The sequence below is a fragment of the Cinclus cinclus genome, chromosome 16 (assembly GCF_963662255.1).
Source record: "Cinclus cinclus chromosome 16, bCinCin1.1, whole genome shotgun sequence".
Lineage (NCBI taxonomy): Eukaryota > Metazoa > Chordata > Aves > Passeriformes > Cinclidae > Cinclus > Cinclus cinclus.
In genome coordinates this window covers 3,086,642-3,104,655 of record NC_085061.1, presented here as the reverse complement: position 1 = coordinate 3,104,655, position 18,014 = coordinate 3,086,642, and the positions used below count along the sequence as shown (strand labels likewise).

The following is an 18,014-nucleotide window of genomic DNA, read 5'->3' as shown; positions in this document are numbered from 1 at the left end:
TGTGATACCTCACTTGCAGTATAGATTCTCTGTGATGTGTTTTGTAGGATGGGTTATGAGTGTCATTGTTTGGGACTCCAACCTCATTTATGTGTCCAGCATTGTGGCACCTCTGTATTTTGGGAGTCATGTATGGGAACAATTAATAATGACACCTTTGGGTTTTGTTTTTTTTTTTTTTTCCTAAGAGAAATAACCGGATAGGGGGAAATAACCTTCTTTTTTTTTTTTTTTTTCTTGTTTTCTTTCCTTGTCCTCCAGGCTGAGTACAGTAGTAGATCTAAAAGGAGGATGTATTCAGGTGGGATCCAGCCTCTTCCACTGTGCCTGCAATGAGAAGACTAAACGAAATGGCCTTGAGGCACTGGAGAGTCAGGTTGGTTGTTATAAACTTATTTTTCCCACTGTTTGGGTGGTCAGACATTGCAACAGCTTAGCCGGCTAAGTGGTACATTCACAACCAGAGGCGTTTAAGATGCGCTTGAGGCTTCACAGCGGCACGGGGGACTGACAGCCGGATTTCTAAAACCTTAAAGACCTTTCCTTACCTCGCCGCCCTTCCCCTCCCGGCCTCCTCCACCCGCCCCGCCCTGAGGGGCCGCGCACGCGCCGCTCCGCCCTTTGTGTGGGGTCGGGCGGCTGCGCATGCGCGGAGCGCGTTTCCTGCCGCCCGTGTCCGAGCCGGGCCCGCTCGGCCTCTGCCGCCGCCGGAGCGGAGTCGCGTTGACTGCCCAGAGTCCGCGAGTCCCGCTCCGCCTCAGGTGAGTCCCGGCCGCGGCAGCGATGGGCGGCGGGGAGGGGGGTGTGGGGGAAAGCCTGCGGGCGTGAGGGGAGGCACCGCGGCATCGCTTCCCCTCCCGAGGGGCTGGGGACGCCTTGCTGAAGGTGAGGCGATGAGCGCCGCTCACCCCTTCGCCCTGACGGGCCGGGAGGGGTTGTGGAGGTGACCCCCACTTTTCTCCGCCGTGCCCCTCCGTTTCCCCCGCTGTGCCTCCCAAGGCCGTGCCCCTGTGTTGGCAGGGCCGCAGCCCACAACCCGCCCCCATCCCAGGCTTTATCCTGCTAATGGTGTCTTGTGCCAGGAGGTGCCCGAGAGGAGTCACCCCCCTGGGAAATCCGCGCCGAGTGACTCGGGAGGGAGTGACAGTGGTGGGAGGCTGTCCTTCATCGCCGGTGCTTCGCTTCCAGGTGTTCGGAAGTGGTGTAGGTGCTCCGAGAATAGGCAAGGATTAAAAAAGATCCTTTTCTCGCTGTCACACACGTTCCATCGCCGCTTGTGAGTCCGTATCCCGGCTGGTTGTTTGTCCAGGGATGGGCTTTCACCACGTATTTCTCACCCTGCTGAGAGGTGACAGCAGCTGTACATCCCGAGCTCCATCCTTTCAGGCCTTGTACTGAAGGACCTGCTCTAGAAAGGTGCAAGATTTCCCCCTTTTTTTTTTTTCCTCCATTTTAAAATATTTTATTGAAATTCAAAGTCAGTTGCTTTCCATTTGAAATAAATCTCAGAGGGAGCTGCATTAAGTACTTGGTAACAAAATCATAGCAGCATCTTCCCCATGTGAGGTTCTGAGGTTGGATGGCAGGAAGGCATTGAGATTATTAATTTGTCAAGAATCATAAAGCCAGCAGCATTTTCCCTAGTGAAATATGAGTTGGATTTTGTCTGTGTATTAGTAAGGAATAAATATACCTGGAAAATTTCTTTGAGATTTGACTTCCCAAAGAAAATGTCCCTGTACCTGTCAGGAGACAGAAATAGCACTGCTTTTTGAGGTTATTATCATTGCTGTGTTTTATGGGTTTTTAACCAAACTAAAATGGAAAAAGGTCACTTGTAGCCAGTTATGGAGCTCAGGTAAATCAGTCAGTGGGAAGTAATGGTCATGGTCCATACAACTTTGGGTTGGTTTTGGGAGCAGCAAAGTAAAAATACCTATACTAGGGGGTAGAGTTGGACTATATTTTGTATGTAATGCCAGTCTGTGAATAAAATACTACAGTTTTTTAGAAACTATTTCAAAATAGCTGCATTCCTCGGGGAGAGGAGACTGGGTATTTTTACATTTTATTTCAGAGTAAAGAGTAGCAAAGGCTGAGCATTCCTTGTTGGTGGAACAGCTCTTGAACTTTTCCTGTATATGGAAATGTGCTGCTACTGAATGTTGGCAGGAGCTAAGGCAGGATCCTGGAAAAAGCACTTTGCAGTTGTGTTTTGCTTATATTCACACATGGGATCTCAAATGATGGATGTCCAAGGGCAGGGGTAACCCAGATTATGGGAACATTTTCACATTAACAAAAAAAAAAAATTAATTAGGGTGTGTATTTAATTCATTTGATTGGTAGGATGTGATTATTATAAGAACTGTGAAAATCACGCTGGTTAAAATTGTGAGCTGGACTAAAAAAAAGCCATTAAAAGCTGTGTTTCAATTACATTTGAAATACAACTATAATTTGCATATTTTTAGAATAACAGTGCTCAATTTCCTTAAACAAAAAAAATCAATAAATAAAGTAAGAAGTCTCTCCAGTTACTTGCATTGATGGAATACTATCTCACCTCTGCTCCAAGATCCAGCACATTCAATGTATTTGTTAAACTGATGGTGTGATAGGAATTCCTGAGGCTCTGTAAGAGCATACTCATCCTTCTTTCACTCTTAAGTTTTTGTTGGATTGCCATTCATTTCCTGTTTGCTTCCAAATTCCTACCTTGTCCTGAAGTCTCCACCCTCTGCTAACATGGCCATACTTGGGTATGTTGTAATTCCAGGCTCTAATGGGTGTGGATGTCTTGGAATGACATCACGGAGATAGTTCTTTCTAGATGGATATGTGGGGGTCAAAATGCTTTCATCCCTCAGGCAGTGATAAATTGCTGTGAAAATTTTGGGGAATGTATCAAAGGAGTTGACAAATCAAAGTTGGATGTATTGAACTGTGCACATTTTTATTATTACAGGTGACCTTGAGTTTTCATGGTGTTATCTTCCATCCATTTATGCTGCTCTGGTTAATACAGCACATAGAATACTGTATTTTAATACTAAAATATTTTGTTATCTAAAATACTTTAATGACTAAAATATTTTAATTTCAAAAATACACTATTCCATGTCCTGTATTAACCAAAGGTAGCATAAATGGATGGAAGGTAATATAATAAAACATTTTAAACAACTTTGTGTCTGTGGATGGATTTGCTTCCAGATGCAGATTTTTCAGCACTGTCTCTTGTAGCAGCCATAAGTTAAAGGAAAAAAGTAGGTATTTTGTCTTTTTTAAACAAAATGCTCACAAACTACAACGATTCAGCTTGGTTTAGTGTTTGAGTTTCATGGGGCAGAAGCCTGATTATCAGTTCAATGCTAGAATTAATTTGAAGAAATTACTAATTAGTTAATTACTAATCTTAGTAATTTTTCTCTAGGATACATATAAAAAGTTTATTGAATAATGTATCAGTAGATTAATAGTTACACATCAGTTTGACTTCCTGAAAAAAGATTTTGTTGTAGTGCTGCCTGTGAGCCTAGATACAAGTCAGGCTTTAGAACAGTTCGCTGAGCTTTGTCCTGAATATTTATTTTTCTAATTATCCTATTTCCATAGTAAAATTAATAGGTTTATTAGATTTCTTGAGGACCTGCTCTCTTGTCTGTGACAATACACAAAGAAACAAGTTTATCTGGCTTTTAGGGAAATTGCAGTTAGCTAACATGAGCAGGACAATGAAAATCCATCATCCTACTGAAAATATCTAGGGGTGTGACACAGGCAGCTCTTGAGCAGACTTTTCATATTTATTAATTCTATTTTTCAAGTTGTGATCTTTAAATAAATTGTAACACTGCGCTGAAAGATGCTTGGTAAATGTTGAAGGTTAACTTTGTTGTATTAATTCTCTCATTTTGAAGCATTGTATTTTCAATTTTACACCTTTCAGCCTTTTCACTTTTTCCAGCATAGGAATCTCTTTAACTCGGAATGTCTCTGCATCAGTTCCTGCTGGAGCCAATCACCTGCCATGCCTGGAACAGAGACCGTACTCGTAAGTAATAAGTTCATTTTCATTTTATTTATTTTTTTTTAATTGCTGTTTACTTTCTGCTGTCAGTTTTTGATCTTGTTATGTCCTGGGTCATATTTAGGGAAGGGGTATATATATATATATCAGATACATAATTCTACCTGTTAAATACTGTTAGTATCCGAAGAGTAAATGTCTTCCATATCAGTGCTTTTCTAAACCTGTTGCTGGAACTCTGGCATAGGAGGTAGAGTCTTCCTGGTGTTCCACAAAGCTTTGCCTCTTGGCCAATTTTTCTATATAATGTGGCTTGTTGTGTTCCAAATGTGCTGTCTTCCTGTGCAGAGTACTGGTGACCATGGTATGTGTACCAATATCAAACTGCCAGAGGGCAGGGTTAGATGGGATTTTGGGAAGAAATTCCTCCCTTTGAGGGTGGGCAGGCCCTGGCACAGATTCCCAGAGAAGCTGTGGCTGCCCCTGGATCCCTGGAAGTGTCCAAGGCCAGGTTGGACACTGGGGCTTGGAGCACGCTGGGATAGTGGAAGGTTTCCCTGCCCATGGCAGAGGGGTGGAACTGGATGATCTTTAAGATGCCTTCCAACCAAAACCATTCCATGATTCTCTGTCCACAAAGATTTTCCGGGGATTTTGGCGCTTCGTTTACAAAGGCCATGTAATCCTCTCAGATTTTTGAATAGAGGTTTTAGATGGGAGTAGTCTTTCCAAATATAGCATTTGCTCTTAAAAAGCCTTCTGTATAACTGGATTGTTTAATTTCTTCTTTCAAGAGATTGCCATTAGCCCTAACAACCATGAAGTGCACATCTACAAGAAAAGCGGGAACCAGTGGGTGAAGGCTCATGAGCTGAAGGAACACAATGGACACATTACAGGTGAGATTGTGTGAGCCAGACATGAAGTTTTCCAACCCCTCCTGTTTTCCCCAGTTGAGATTGTGAGCAGGAAATCTGCAAGTGTTGAGTAAATAGATCTTTTTATAGGTTGGCATTTCCACTTAGAGAGACCCTTGCAGCAGTTTTCTGAACTGCATGCAGTGAATGTTCGGAAGAAAAACCCTATCTCATTTCCAGACATTTCAGTGGAGTTACTGAGCCATTTGTTCTTATCTATGGCTTATTTTTCATCCCTAATGACATAATGAGAACACATTCTCAGTCTACTGAAGTAATCTGGTTGTGTCACAGTGATGCATGCTGCTCCTTTTCAAGTGCTAGTACTAAAATTTCATCAAGTATACGACTGTAGCATTGCTTTGTGGTTTCCAACAGCAGTAAATGCCCTTTTTTAGAGACTGTGTAAACATTTTAAGTGGTCAGTCCTGGACTTAGACCATCAGTGAGCACATTCATTGCTGGCCCAGAGTATCTGTACATCTACAAGGAAAGTTAAGAAGAGCTGCCACATTGAGTCACAAGGTGTTATTCTAAAAAATATGATTATCCTGTGGCAATCTTATATTACTGGGTTGTTTTTTTCTTCCCCATGGTGATATTTTTGAAAGGGCTTTATTGTCTTAAGGAAATGAAAATAATTTATACAAACACTTACCCAAAGCAGCAAATTCTGTTCGCAGCTCACAGATGGGCAGAAGTATTGGTCCAACAGCATTTTGCAGGAAATACATTCAATTTTTCCAATTCTTGCTGTCCAAGAATACAACTGTATCTGCTTCTTTGTGAAGAGTCACTTGGGCTGCATTTCCAAATGAACTGTGTCCCCCCAAGACATTTTACTTGTACCTGTTAGTTTTAGAAGCCAAATATTCATGACTTGGGAAAACAGCTCTCTCTGCTTTCCTGCACAGTGTGTACCTTTGGAATACGAAGTGCTCTGGTGGTTGTAAAGAGTGGAGTTCAGCTGTGGTTACACACAGGAGATCCACTGATCAAACTGCTTGTAAACCCTGACAGGAGTGAGTCAGCTGCTGCCACTCCAGCTCCTGATCACAGGGCACAAGGTCCTTCTCTTGACTCAGGATTGTGGTGAGCTGCCTCTGCTCACTCACAGGAAGAGCTTTCTTCACTCTCTTGGCTTAGTTTTCTGCTAAGCTAAAAATCTGAACTTGGCATAAATCAGAACAGCACTAGGGCTGGTGAGAGGAGGTGGTGGGCAGGAGAAGGAAAGAGGGGGGCAGAGTGGTCCCTCTTTCAAAGGCAGTGCCAGAGCTCCTGTAACTATAGTTTCAGACTATCAAGATCTTCAGTTTTTAAGCATAAACCTATTTTGAAACAAGCAATATATTAAAAATGTGGTAACAGTACAAATTCTTTCCACAGCTTTTATCCCACTTACAGTTTGTGAGCTTAAGAGATGTTTTTAATACTGAATGTAATAATGGAAAACCACTGACATATAATTTGTGGCAGGAGAGTTGAGGACTGTGTCCCAGAGGATGCTAGAGAAAAGATGAAAAATCATGTTCCCATAAGACTTTCCAGCTGGGAACATCCTTCATTGCCTAGGAGAGGAAAGAAGCAATTGCAGCCTTATCAAAGGTTTTATTTTATTCTTTGAATTTGTTATTTTTTTCTTGGTAAACCTTTCTTGTGGCACAGCTTAAAATAGGCATGATAAAAAATGTAAGAATTCTGTCAGTACCAAAAGATTGATAGCATCTAACCAAAAAGCCCTGTTACCTAAACTTTAGGTCATGGCTGCAGTCTGGCAGCAAGCACAAAATGTTGTTAGAGGTTGTGCAGTTTTAGAATTGCTGAGTTTCAGCTGTTGAGAGGGATCTTGCAGAAGTCAGAGGTTTGGAGGGTGCTGGTGGACAGGCCGTGGCCGGTCTGCAGAGCTCCACCTGTTGGCCAGCCCTCGGAGCTTCCTCAGCCTGCAAATCCCTGGGATCTGCAGTTTTGGTGAAAGCTGGAGGGAGAAACAAGTATCCCTAACAGCTTGAAATAGCTCCTGGAGAATAAGAGATGAAGGGGAATGGCATAACAGTAAAACTGTCTCAGTGGTCAGTTCGTCAGGAACTACAGTGACAGGGCAGGGAGGAGTGGCTTCAGACTGAAAGAGAGGAAATGTAGGTTAGATATATGGGAAAACTCTTCCTTGTGAGGGTGGTGAGGCCCTGGCTCAGATTGCCCAGAGAAGCTGTGGCTGCCCCTGGATCCCTGGAAGTGTCCAAGGCCAGGGCTCAGAGCACCCTGGGATAGCGAATGGGAGTTGGCAGAGCTGGAACTGGATGATCTCTAAGGTCCTTTCTAAGAACCCCAAACCGTTCTGGGTTTCTGCGACAGAGGGCTGTGAGGTGATCTCTCTTTTGCCTTGTAAAGCAAACAACACGAGGAACAAATGAATTCCTGAGAGCTCTTCACTTTCAGGCATTGACTGGGCTCCCAAAAGCGACCGCATCGTGACGTGCGGCGCTGACCGCAACGCCTACGTGTGGAGCCAGAAGGACGGCGTGTGGAAACCCACCCTCGTCATCCTCAGGATCAACCGTGCCGCCACCTTTGTCAAGTGGTCTCCCTTGGAGAACAAATTTGCTGTGGGAAGTGGAGCTCGACTCATATCTGTGTGCTACTTTGAGTCTGAAAATGATTGGTGAGCTGGTTTTATATCTTTAAGGTCTGCATGTGAAAGCTGAAGCTGTTTAATGCTAGTAACTGGGTTACTGTTTTACTAATTCCTAAAATGTTCAGGAAATGTAGAAGGATGGCCTCATCAGTTCTTTTGTGGATTTTAACGTTTGGGGAAAAAGGTTCTCTCTCTTCTTCACTCTGCTGTAGCACCTAAAGGCCTTTGCCTATTTTCAGACAGTGCAAGTTGGCATGGATGTGTTCTGCCTGGCTGCCATAAACATATGTTGCTTTTCTAAAAGTGCAAGAATTTCTGCAGAGTAAAGATTTCATTACTATAACTATACGGTTGAGAAAAGATAAATATTTCCTTCCCCCTCTCTGTGCCAGAATGAATGGAGAAATCTACTCAAGTCTTTCTTCCTTGTCCATCATTTTGGGCCATTTCCTGTCATTAGAGGTTTGAGTCTGTCACATCTCCAGGGTGATGTTAGAAAATGTTTGAGCTTGTCATCGACCTGTTCTGCATTTTGTCATGTACTTTTATCACAGTTTATAGATTTCACATAGGAATATCACAAGGATATTTCCACCATTAACATTTTTCTCATTTTAGCATCTAAACTTAATGCTTCTGATCTTCTCTCTTTGTAGCTGCACATGTTGGAGCTACATGTGCTCTGTCATCTGTAGCTGAAATCAGTGTGTGGAGTATCTCTTACTTTGGGTTGCATAAACAGGCACAAAAACACAGGTGTCCTGTGTGCAGTCTGCCATGTGGAGATGAAAAACAATGACACCACCTGCAAAATACATTTTAAAGATTGTTTTGGACTTTTATGCTTTCTAGCATGTTCACTTATCAATGTTTTTTCTCTGCCTCGTTTGTCTGAAAAAGAATCAAGATTCCATATGCTAAAAAAATATAACTTGTAAATTGTGAGCCTTAAAACTTGTGCCTGATGGAAATACAATCAAAGAAAAAGCACCATCATTCCAAAGGCATGAAGTGAATAATAGATTTCATTACTAGTTTGTAAATAGTTCAGATAAACCAAATCTGCTGAGACATATTTAGGCCACTATTGATGCATTCAGCAGCAGGACCACTTTGCAATGCACTGCAGATAATTGAGATGAATGCACTGGTTGAGTCATTGTCAGTCCCCCCATTTTCTTGTTGTGTTTTATAGTTATTGTATTTTTAAACAGTAGAAAAGTCAATAGGCAAGAGATGTGACTAAAAAACTCGTTGGAAGGACTGGAGAAGGACTTGTACTTGGTGATCATGAAAACAGTGCTGCTTAGCTCAGTGTCACAGTCACAGCTGACCTTGTGTTCACTGGGGGAAGAGACCTGGCAATTCCTGTGCAAAATTCATATCAAGAAGCTCTATCTGATGCATTGTAAAAATTAGTTGGAAGGGGAATAGGACTTGTCTGAGGAGATAAATATTTAATGAGTGTGTTCATAATATTTGGAAGCTTAATTAAGCTAACCATAAAGTTCACAGATTGCACAAGAGAATGTGAAAGATTTGGACATGAAGATTTTTCCAAAACTGATGTGTTTAGTCATTGAGAAGGAGTGATCTTTTTGAAGAGTGCTTCATGGATTTGTGGGAATCAGGTAAAATATGTTCATATAAGTTTTGTTTTATTTTGGTTTGGTTTTATTTTAGGTGGGTGAGCAAACACATTAAAAAACCCATTCGTTCCACTGTCCTGAGCCTGGACTGGCACCCCAACAATGTCCTGCTGGCTGCAGGATCCTGTGACTTCAAGTGCAGGTAAGAGAAACTAAAACATCTATCTACAGTTTGGGTTACTGGATCAAATCAGTAGCTTGAGCATGTTGATCAGGTATTTGCACTTGCTGTTATTATAGAAGGTAGCTCATTGTGTACTGTTGTTGGTACCAAAATAAAATATCCAGCTTGAGAAATGTTGGTTTTGGTGCTGCTGTTTCCTGACTTTGGACAGCCAGCATGGATGTGCTGAGGGACACACCTGAATTTGGGGAATTGGTGGGTTCCTTCCTGGCATTGCACAGCATTTAGGCTGAGAGCTGGTCATTAGGCTGAAGTTGGATTAGCAGGTGTCATTTTGTAGAACACCAGCACTGCTAGTTAGAGTTTAAAAAGCAATATCCTAATGGTGCAGTTCCAAAATTCAGAGTAACTGGCCATTTCCAAAGGTGTTTTCCCATCTTTTAGTTACCTGAGCTCCTTGTTTCCTCCCCTTTGCCTGTGGGGAGCAGTGTCAAGGAATTGATCCACTTGCAACTCAACACAATAGAAGAGATTTTTTGAAGACCATTAAAAAAAAAATAAAAAAGACTGTTAAAGGCAGATTGGCTGAGAGATGGATGAGGGAGACTTTGCAACTGATTGTGAAATCACAGGGTGAGAGATGGGCCCTGCAGACTGCTCTGTGCTGAGTGATTGGGGTCACTGCAGGGAAGTCTGCAGGGCCTGACTTGAATCCATATTGTCTTAATCACTTGTACCTTGAATGATAATGAAAGTTTCTTTTCTTAAATTCTTTATGTAATAGGGCAATTTTTAAGCTTGGAAGTGTGTACTAAAAATGACTAAGGAGGAGTGGGAGGGGGGAGGTAGGGCTGACTATTGCAGTCCTTATTTCAGAATGAAACCCTTGCATCTAAACCCCATCCTTTGAGAGCTTGTCATGTAAGGAGAGATGTTAAATGGAAGCTGGGAAAGAGAGGGGAAAGTTGTCTCCCCTTTTCTGCCTTATTTCCAGTTTTGATTAGATAAACTGAATGCATTCACTTCCTGTCACAAAACAAGTGGTGTGAAACAGAAATAGCTACTTTTCACATGTGGAATTTTTAAAATTTGGGTTCATGAAGGCCCTCAGGACTTTGACATAGATCACCTGAAATTTGTGTATGTGTCCAACACAAACCATTCTGGGATTCTAGAATTCTCTTCCTTCCCCAAAACTATTCTCTTTTGTAAATGATGAGTACAGAATTCTAGTTCTCCTCCCTTCAGTTCCATATTAAAAACAATAAAGATACCTGAAGTGTGCACCTGTTCTGATGGAAATTAGGAAAAACAGATCTGCCAGAGCCACTGCCATGTGGTAAGCAGCTATGTGGGAAACATTTTATGGAAGGAATAGAGGGCAGGAAGCTGCAAATTCCTGGGTATTCAGCAGTAATTTTTGGTGCTTGGCCAAGATAAATGAGCTCCCTTTATATTCATCTGAAATATATATGTATCTGTAGCTACAAGCACCACATAAGCATGATTTTATGTTCTTGCTGAGGGAATGAAAGTCATTTCCCAATGTTCTTTGAAGGCTGGGGCCTTAAGATGAGGTGATTTTGCTTTTAAAAGACAGAGAGACTTTAATAAGGGTAAAGACTTCTTATATTTTTAACTAACAGTTAAATTCAAGGTATTCACTACTTAGGTATGATTTTCCTGCCTTCTGTCAAAGGCTGTTGCTTTAAACATCTTGTCCTACTTCCATACATTAAGAGACCATCCTTTTAGGTAGCTCTATAAAATTCTGATTTTTAAAGGATTATCGTTAGATTATATTTAACCTGATAGAGCCAAATATATATCCGTACTTAATATATATCCATACTTAATTCCCTGAAAATCTGTACCTAATATAGCTGAAGTTAAACCCTTCTCATTACAAATGAGCAGCTTTATTGAAATAAGCTGAATATAGGTACCTTTGGAAGTGCTTACCCCACACATACAAAAGGTATAAAAAACAGGGAAGGGAGGAGCTACATTTCCTTAAACTCACTATAAAAAAATTCCTTTTTTGTGTGACTGCAACCGTGAATGTTTGATCGTAGTTTTTAATTTATACTGATTTATTTTTTTTTCCCCTCTGGTAGTAACATGTTGTAGCTGCCTTCCCCTCCTGTTCAATGGACTCAAATCCTATGGTTGTGACATCCCATTGAATTCCATGGTAACAGTCAAGAGCACCATATTGTGGCATGTCTGAATCATGCAGAAGGAATTTGATAAAAGGGGGAGGCTTTCTGTTTAAACATATCTTGAAAATTGTAGTGCTGGGAAAAAAAAAAAAACATAAAAATATTACAGGATTTCATTTTCAAGGCATTTTTGCAATAATGAGCCGGATGAAGGTGGCTCAGAGCTCCTTTGCTGGCATTAGAACATCACATTTCTTTCTTTGAAATCCTGCTAAAATGGGAATGTTCTTAAAAAGTGGATAATTTCCTAGGTGTTTGTATTAGCTTCTAATTATACAGTGCCATTCCTGGGTTTTCTCTAACTAAAGGATTGACTCAGGAGATCTGTTAGCAGCGCAAAAAGATGAAAGAGAAATCTTGGCACGGGGAAAAATGCACTGACAACGTGTATTTTTGTGCCATCTTCTGGAAAAAAGGGAGAGGGCTACCAAGAACAGCATTTATGAGAAACCTGTGTGCTTTACACCCTTTGTACTGGTGCTTTCTCTCTGCACACTGCTGCTGCCAGGCTTCTTTAAAGACACCAAAATATTTTCTTTTGGAAGAATCGGGACACATCTCTCCGCTTCCAACATGAAACACATCCCGTGCTCCCAGGGGCTTTGTCCTCTCTTTGTTCACACCAAAATCTTTTTATTTGCAGGGTGTTCTCTGCTTACATTAAGGAAGTGGATGAAAAGCCAGCCAGCACACCTTGGGGCTCCAAGATGCCTTTTGGGCAGCTGATGTCAGAATTTGGGGGCGCGGGCAGCGGAGGGTGGGTGCACAGCGTGAGCTTCTCCGCCAGCGGCAACCGCCTGGCCTGGGTCAGTCATGACAGCACCGTGTCAGTGGCTGATGCCTCCAAAAACATGATGTGAGTATCCCCTTGCTGCTGTCGTGAAGCCTGATGATCCTAAAAGGTCTTTTCCAACTTTAATGATTCCGTGATTCTACGTGGAATGTTGGGCTCGCACCTCTGTCGCCTGTTTTACTGTGGGTTCCAGGAGTCTCTTTGAGGCTTGTGTAAATATAAATATTCTGTATGTAAGGTTGTTTCTGTGAATTTTAGGTTGCGTGATTTAAGTTCTTTGTAAGAATCCTTTGGTGGGGGTATAGCCAATTCATTTTTGGGGGAGAAAAGAGGCGTTTGGGCAAAATAAATGAGTAACCAGGAAAACAATATTTCCTTTTCCAAAATAATATTTGCAATACAAGATATTCCAAACAGTAGTCTTGATTCAAAGAGAATCCAGAAACATGCTTACTCCATAACTAAGACCTCATCCACAACCATGCTCTGGAAAATAAGTTGTTCATGGAATATTATTTCCAACCTCTGTCCTTAAGATGATGCTGATGCAAGGTTTCAACTTGCACCTTCCAGTCCAACAAAATATTTTACTAACAGTTGCTCCTTTTGCTCCTCCTCTTGATCTGCATAACTTTGCAGCGTCCTTGGTATTCCAACCAGGAAGGATGAGAGTTTCCATATGTTTCGGTAGCAAAAGTCTTGGGGGTCATCCAGGCATTGCTGGGATTCATTTTGAATTGTGCTTCTGATCACTACAGTTGTATAAGTACATGGCAGGGAATATCATTCATTCTAAAGTATTTAAAAATTCTCTTTATTTGTCATTAAATCACAAAAACTTAAATGAACCTAAAGGGCTTTTCCTCTCTGCAAAGATGTCAAGCATCAAAACTTCAAGTGCTTTTTACTATTCAAATGGAATTAATATCTTCATCTTTACAGATGCTTTTGGGGGGGTATTCCTTTTAAACTCTTGGCCCTGTTTGCACACAATTTTGGTAACGTTAGCCTTTCATCTGGAATACTTGGTTTTGTTATAAATCTTCCAGCACACTTTCATTAGGCTGTAATTTTTCATTACAAATTACAACCTTCTGTTGTCACCACAGGACAGCTGAGCTACCCTGACTTTTCCAACCATCCTTGCGTGGGAACGGTGCCTATTTTTTGTTAGAGCCAAAAATGAGAGGTTTCAGTGAATCCCTCTAACAAATGTCCTTGTGCTCAGGGTTTCGCAGCTGAAAACAGAGTTCCTCCCACTCCTGAGCGTGTCCTTTGTCTCTGAGAACAGCGTGGTGGCAGCTGTAAGTGTCTGCTATTTCCTCCTTGTAGAGCTTTGTCGTGTTTTGGAGGGGGAGGAAACTCCATATTTTGCACAGTTAATAGTAGTAATAATAATAATAATAAACAATTCCTGCCCTGGTGTCAGTGTTTGCCTGTTGGAAGGGCAGGGTAGGAATGCTGAGGTGGTGTTTCCTGATGAATTTTTGGTTGCAGGGCCACGACTGCTGCCCGATGCTCTTCAACTGTGACGACCGTGGCTTGCTGAGCTTCGTTTCCAAACTAGACATTCCCAAACAGAGCATCCAGCGCAACATCTCCGCCATGGAGCGCTTCCGGAACATGGATAAAAGAGCCACCACGGAAGACCGTAACACCACCCTGGAGACACTGCACCAAAACAGTATAACGTGAGTGTCCTGCTGCCAAGAGCAGGGCAGGGAATGTTCTCCATGCCCAGTAGGTTTCCCAGGGTGTTCAGCAAACCCTCGGGTTTGCTGTGGCAGCAGGGTGCAGCTGGTGTCCCTTTTTCCTTGTGCTTCTTCCCTTGCAGCTCTCCGTTTCTGGGATTTACGTGGGTGCTGGTGGAGTTAATCATTGACATGGCTACAGCTGTTTGCTCATGGTTAATGTGTTGTGTACCTTGGACACGGCTTATCTTACCAAATATGTGGGTAGTTCCTAAGAGGCTGGTGGCATTGTGCAAAATCCAGTCAGCAAAATCCACCTGAAATCCACATCCCAGTTTCCCATTTCGGGTGTTACTGCCATGTGTATTTATTTATTATGTATCACTGTTTTCATACTGAAAGAGGGGAAATGTAGGTTAAACATGCAGAAAAAACCTTCCCTGTGAGGGTGAGGAGGCCCTGGCACAGGTTGCCCAGAGAAGCTGTGGCTGCTCCATCCCTGGAAGCCTTCAAGGCCAGGTTGGAGTAACCTGGGGTAGTGGAAAATATCCCTGCCTGTAGCAGGGAATGGGACTGGATGAGCTTTAAGGTCCCTTCCACCCCAAACCATTCCATGATTCTGTTAATCAAAAGGATTCATTCAGATTAATTGGGTAAAATACCTTTGCATTAATAAAAAAAATAAAAAATGTGATCCCAGAGGATGTAGAGCAATTTCTCTTTATTCAAGGAAAACATTTAGTCTCACCAAGCCATTAAAGAGCTTTCAGCATCTTTTTCTTGGCTTATTTCTCTGAGGCATTCTACCAAGAATCTAGTGTAGGCTCTGCTATAGTCATGTCTCCATCTGAAAGAGTAGGAGTAGAATTCAACCCAAATTTCCCACTTTTCTGGCTCTCTGGAATGGGTGTTGGAGCTCTCACTCTCTGTTTGCAGCCAAGTGTCTATTTATGAGATAGACAAACGGGATTGTCGGAAATTCTGCACCACCGGCATCGATGGAGCAATGACCATCTGGGATTTCAAGGTAAAAATGTGCTTTCACTACCATGTTCATGTGAACTAGCTGGGGTGGTGAGGTTTTTGGGTTTTTTGTTGCTTTTTTTTTTTTTTTTTTCCTTATATCAACTCCTGGGGCTAAGCCCCAAGCCAGATTTTAGTAGCAGCAGGAAATCCAGACTGGAATATCCAAAACCATTAGCGAAGTCCGTAAAAAAGCTGATCCAAGAATCTGCGTAAATGCAGATGCAGTTTGTTAAGCAGATGGTGCAAATACAGACTTATTTTTTAATAGAGTTACTTAATGTCCCTGTAGGAATCCCCTTAATTCTTTCACCCTCCATCCTCAGCTACAGCTGGGCTGGAACAACACAACCCCTGCCTCTTCCATCCCTTGGGACTCTGCTCATTGTCCTGGTGCAGAACATGGTCCTGTCCTCAAGGAGTAAGAAGTTGTCTCTAACAGTTGGAAAATACAACACTGAAAATCCTAAAAGGATGTGTTAATGTCCATGCTTGCTTTGCTCAGGCCTGGCCAACAGAGGTCCCTGTTGGTCTTCCCAAAACTGGCATATGGGCTCTGATTTAGGGAAAGAATAGATTGTCCGTGTTCTGTGATGCCAGAGTGCTCTGGTGGGGACAGGAGTCAAACATAAGTTGAGGTGATCTCTGTGCTGCTTTAGTGCAGTTTCAGGTCTGTACCATTGGCCTGTACATGCCTGAGTTTGAAATTAATGACTGTTGTGGGCTCTGGTTCTTGCATTAGGAAGAAATCCTTTACTTACAGGAGAAATTGTTCCCTGTGAGAGGGGGGCACAGGGTGCCCAGAGAAGCTGTGGCTGCTCCATCCCTCTAAGTGTCCAAGGCCAGGCTGGACAGGGCTTGCAGCAGCCTGGGATAGTGGAAGGTGTCCCTGGCCATGGCAGAAGCTGGAACGAAATGATCTTTAAGGTCTCTTCCAACCCAAACCATTCTGGGATTCTGTGACTGATTCTCATTTCAAATATTAATATTCTTTACTTGTTTTTATTAGCATTTACACTGAATTATTCAACCCCAGCTACTGCAGCAGATTATAATTACAATTATTTTTTTTCTCTCCTTTAAGACTTTAGAGTCCTCCATCCAAGGGCTACGAATCATGTAAAGATGGATTTCCATGATCTAGCAGGACAAACTGCTTGACAGAATGCAGCTCCCACATCTGCACAAACCTGAAAAGGGAGGAGGAGGAGGAAGGTGAAATATTTGGAAACACTGAGAAAATACAGCTTGTCAGATTTTCTTTTGAATCTAAATTTGGTGAATTGTGTTGGTTTCAAAATCAGCTGTGATTGGTTGTTTTTTTTTTTTCAGTTGGTTGTTTCATTCCATTCTTTACCAAAGCTGCTCCTTAAGTAGTTTATTGCAGGAAGTTATGAATCACTAACTTAAAAGGGGAATTTTATGTAAATTGTCTGCTAGAAATAATAATAATAATAATAATAAAAAAGATAAAAAACTGATTCTTTGTTTTGATGCTTATTGATTAAAAAAGGGCTTTTAAGGAAACTGGGAGAGAGACAGAGTGGGGAAAAACCCTGCACTGATATTTTGTGGCCTTAAAACAGGGGACTGAAAGGTTCTAAAGTTGACAGACCTGGAGTTCTGATGATCTGGATGTGAAGATTCAGATGAGCTTCTTCCAGGGGAATTCTTCCCTTGAGGTGATTTTGGAGGATTAATGATTTTATCCTACTTCTCTTCATTCTGTCTGCCTTGCATTTAATCCATAACAACAGCAAATTAACCTGATTTTTTTGTTGTTGTTGTCTGCTCAGTGGGTCACATTTTTCCAAAGGTGAGTGAACAGAATTATTTGTAGTTGCCTTTGAGACTGGTTCCAGGGAAGTGCCCAGGGGTTGGAAAGCTCTGTGAGGAAGGTGAGACAAAAATCTGCTCAGCCTCATCTGGGGAAGAAATTAAAAGCAAATCACTTTGTAAGTCCATGAAACTTCAAGGCTGGGGAATCACCACCCCTGGAGGTGTTCAAGGAATGCCTGGGCATGACACACACTCAGTGCTCTGAGCAGGTTGGCAAGGTGGGGATTGGTCACAGGTTGGACTTGATGAGCTTGGAGGTTTTTTCCACCCTCGGGGGTTCTGGGTTATAGTGTCCTGTTAGAGCTGAGTTCCCAGCCTGTAAAATCCTGTATTTATAATGACTGGTGAGCAAATGGAGCTCCAACCAGAGGTGTCAGCGTGGTCTGGCTTCTGTGCTGATCCTTTGTCCCCAGGTACCTTTTGCAGTTCAGCTCGGAGCCCCAGGAGCTCATGGAGGCATTTGCACACAATTTATTCACAGGGTGTAGCTCCTCCTCCCCGTGTTGCTGCATTGCTGTGCTCCGAGGGGATTAGCTGGCTCAGGGCATTGCTTTGCAAAGCTTAAGATGGTCATTTTTGCAGAAAATGCAGAAGTGTCTTAAAAAAAACCCCAATTACTAAATTTACCACTTCCTCTGGAACCTGAGTTGTTTCACACCCTGCTCGATTCTCAGTTTGGCTGGGGCTGAAAGGGGAGGGTGGAAGATCAGCTCTGAGTGGCAGCCACTGTTCTCCATCACAGAGCTGGACCTTTCTCTGGTTTCCTTGTGTCTCCCACCTTCTCCCCTAGCAGTCAGGCTTGGCTTTGCAAATTCCTCTCCCTTCTAAACATAAAATAATGAGTATTTCATTTCAGTCACGGTATCAAGGTGGGTAGCATGGCTGGGATGGATGGGCTGGGAAGCAGGGAATATTCACTGGAGCCTGCCTGCAACACTCCCCGAACACAGAATAGCTGCTGCTCATCATCTGCACTTCCCTAACCCCAGAGAAAACCCCACCAGAAGTGTCCCCATGTCCCCAGTGTCTGTGCAGTGGGACAGTTCCTCTACAGCATTTTTGAGGACGTGACGTGCTGCGGGGCAGGAGGA

At 42.5% G+C, this 18,014-nt stretch overlaps 1 protein-coding gene across 5 annotated transcripts; it reads left to right on the top strand.

The window, feature by feature from the left end:
* Positions 1-671: 671 nt before the first annotated feature.
* ARPC1A (actin related protein 2/3 complex subunit 1A) lies at positions 672-16,565 on the top strand. 5 transcript variants are annotated; one of them, XM_062503479.1, is made up of 10 exons: positions 672-761; positions 3,971-4,057; positions 4,828-4,932; positions 7,387-7,609; positions 9,266-9,373; positions 12,221-12,433; positions 13,599-13,674; positions 13,868-14,061; positions 14,998-15,088; positions 16,169-16,565. In XM_062503479.1, exons 2-10 carry the CDS (start codon positions 3,994-3,996, stop codon positions 16,205-16,207), a joined length of 1,113 nt encoding a protein of 370 aa, XP_062359463.1. In that variant the 5' UTR covers positions 672-761; positions 3,971-3,993; the 3' UTR covers positions 16,208-16,565. The 5 variants fall into 5 exon arrangements, with proteins under 5 accessions (XP_062359463.1, XP_062359465.1, XP_062359466.1 ...); XM_062503481.1 differs by having other exon boundaries at positions 694-761; positions 3,976-4,057; XM_062503482.1 differs by having other exon boundaries at positions 735-761; positions 3,953-4,057.
* Positions 16,566-18,014: the final 1,449 nt, after the last annotated feature.

What these genes read in the sequence shown, in the direction of transcription:
- ARPC1A (XM_062503479.1), top strand. Translation starts at nt 3,994, where the DNA reads ATGTCTCTGCATCAGTTCCTGCTGGAGCCAATCACCTGCCATGCCTGG. An exon ending in CTGGAACAGAGACCGTACTC is followed by an intron (nt 4,058 to 4,827) that starts GTAAGTAATAAG and finishes TCTTCTTTCAAG; the next exon opens with AGATTGCCATTAGCCCTAAC. An exon ending in TCCTGTGACTTCAAGTGCAG is followed by an intron (nt 9,374 to 12,220) that starts GTAAGAGAAACT and finishes TTTTATTTGCAG; the next exon opens with GGTGTTCTCTGCTTACATTA.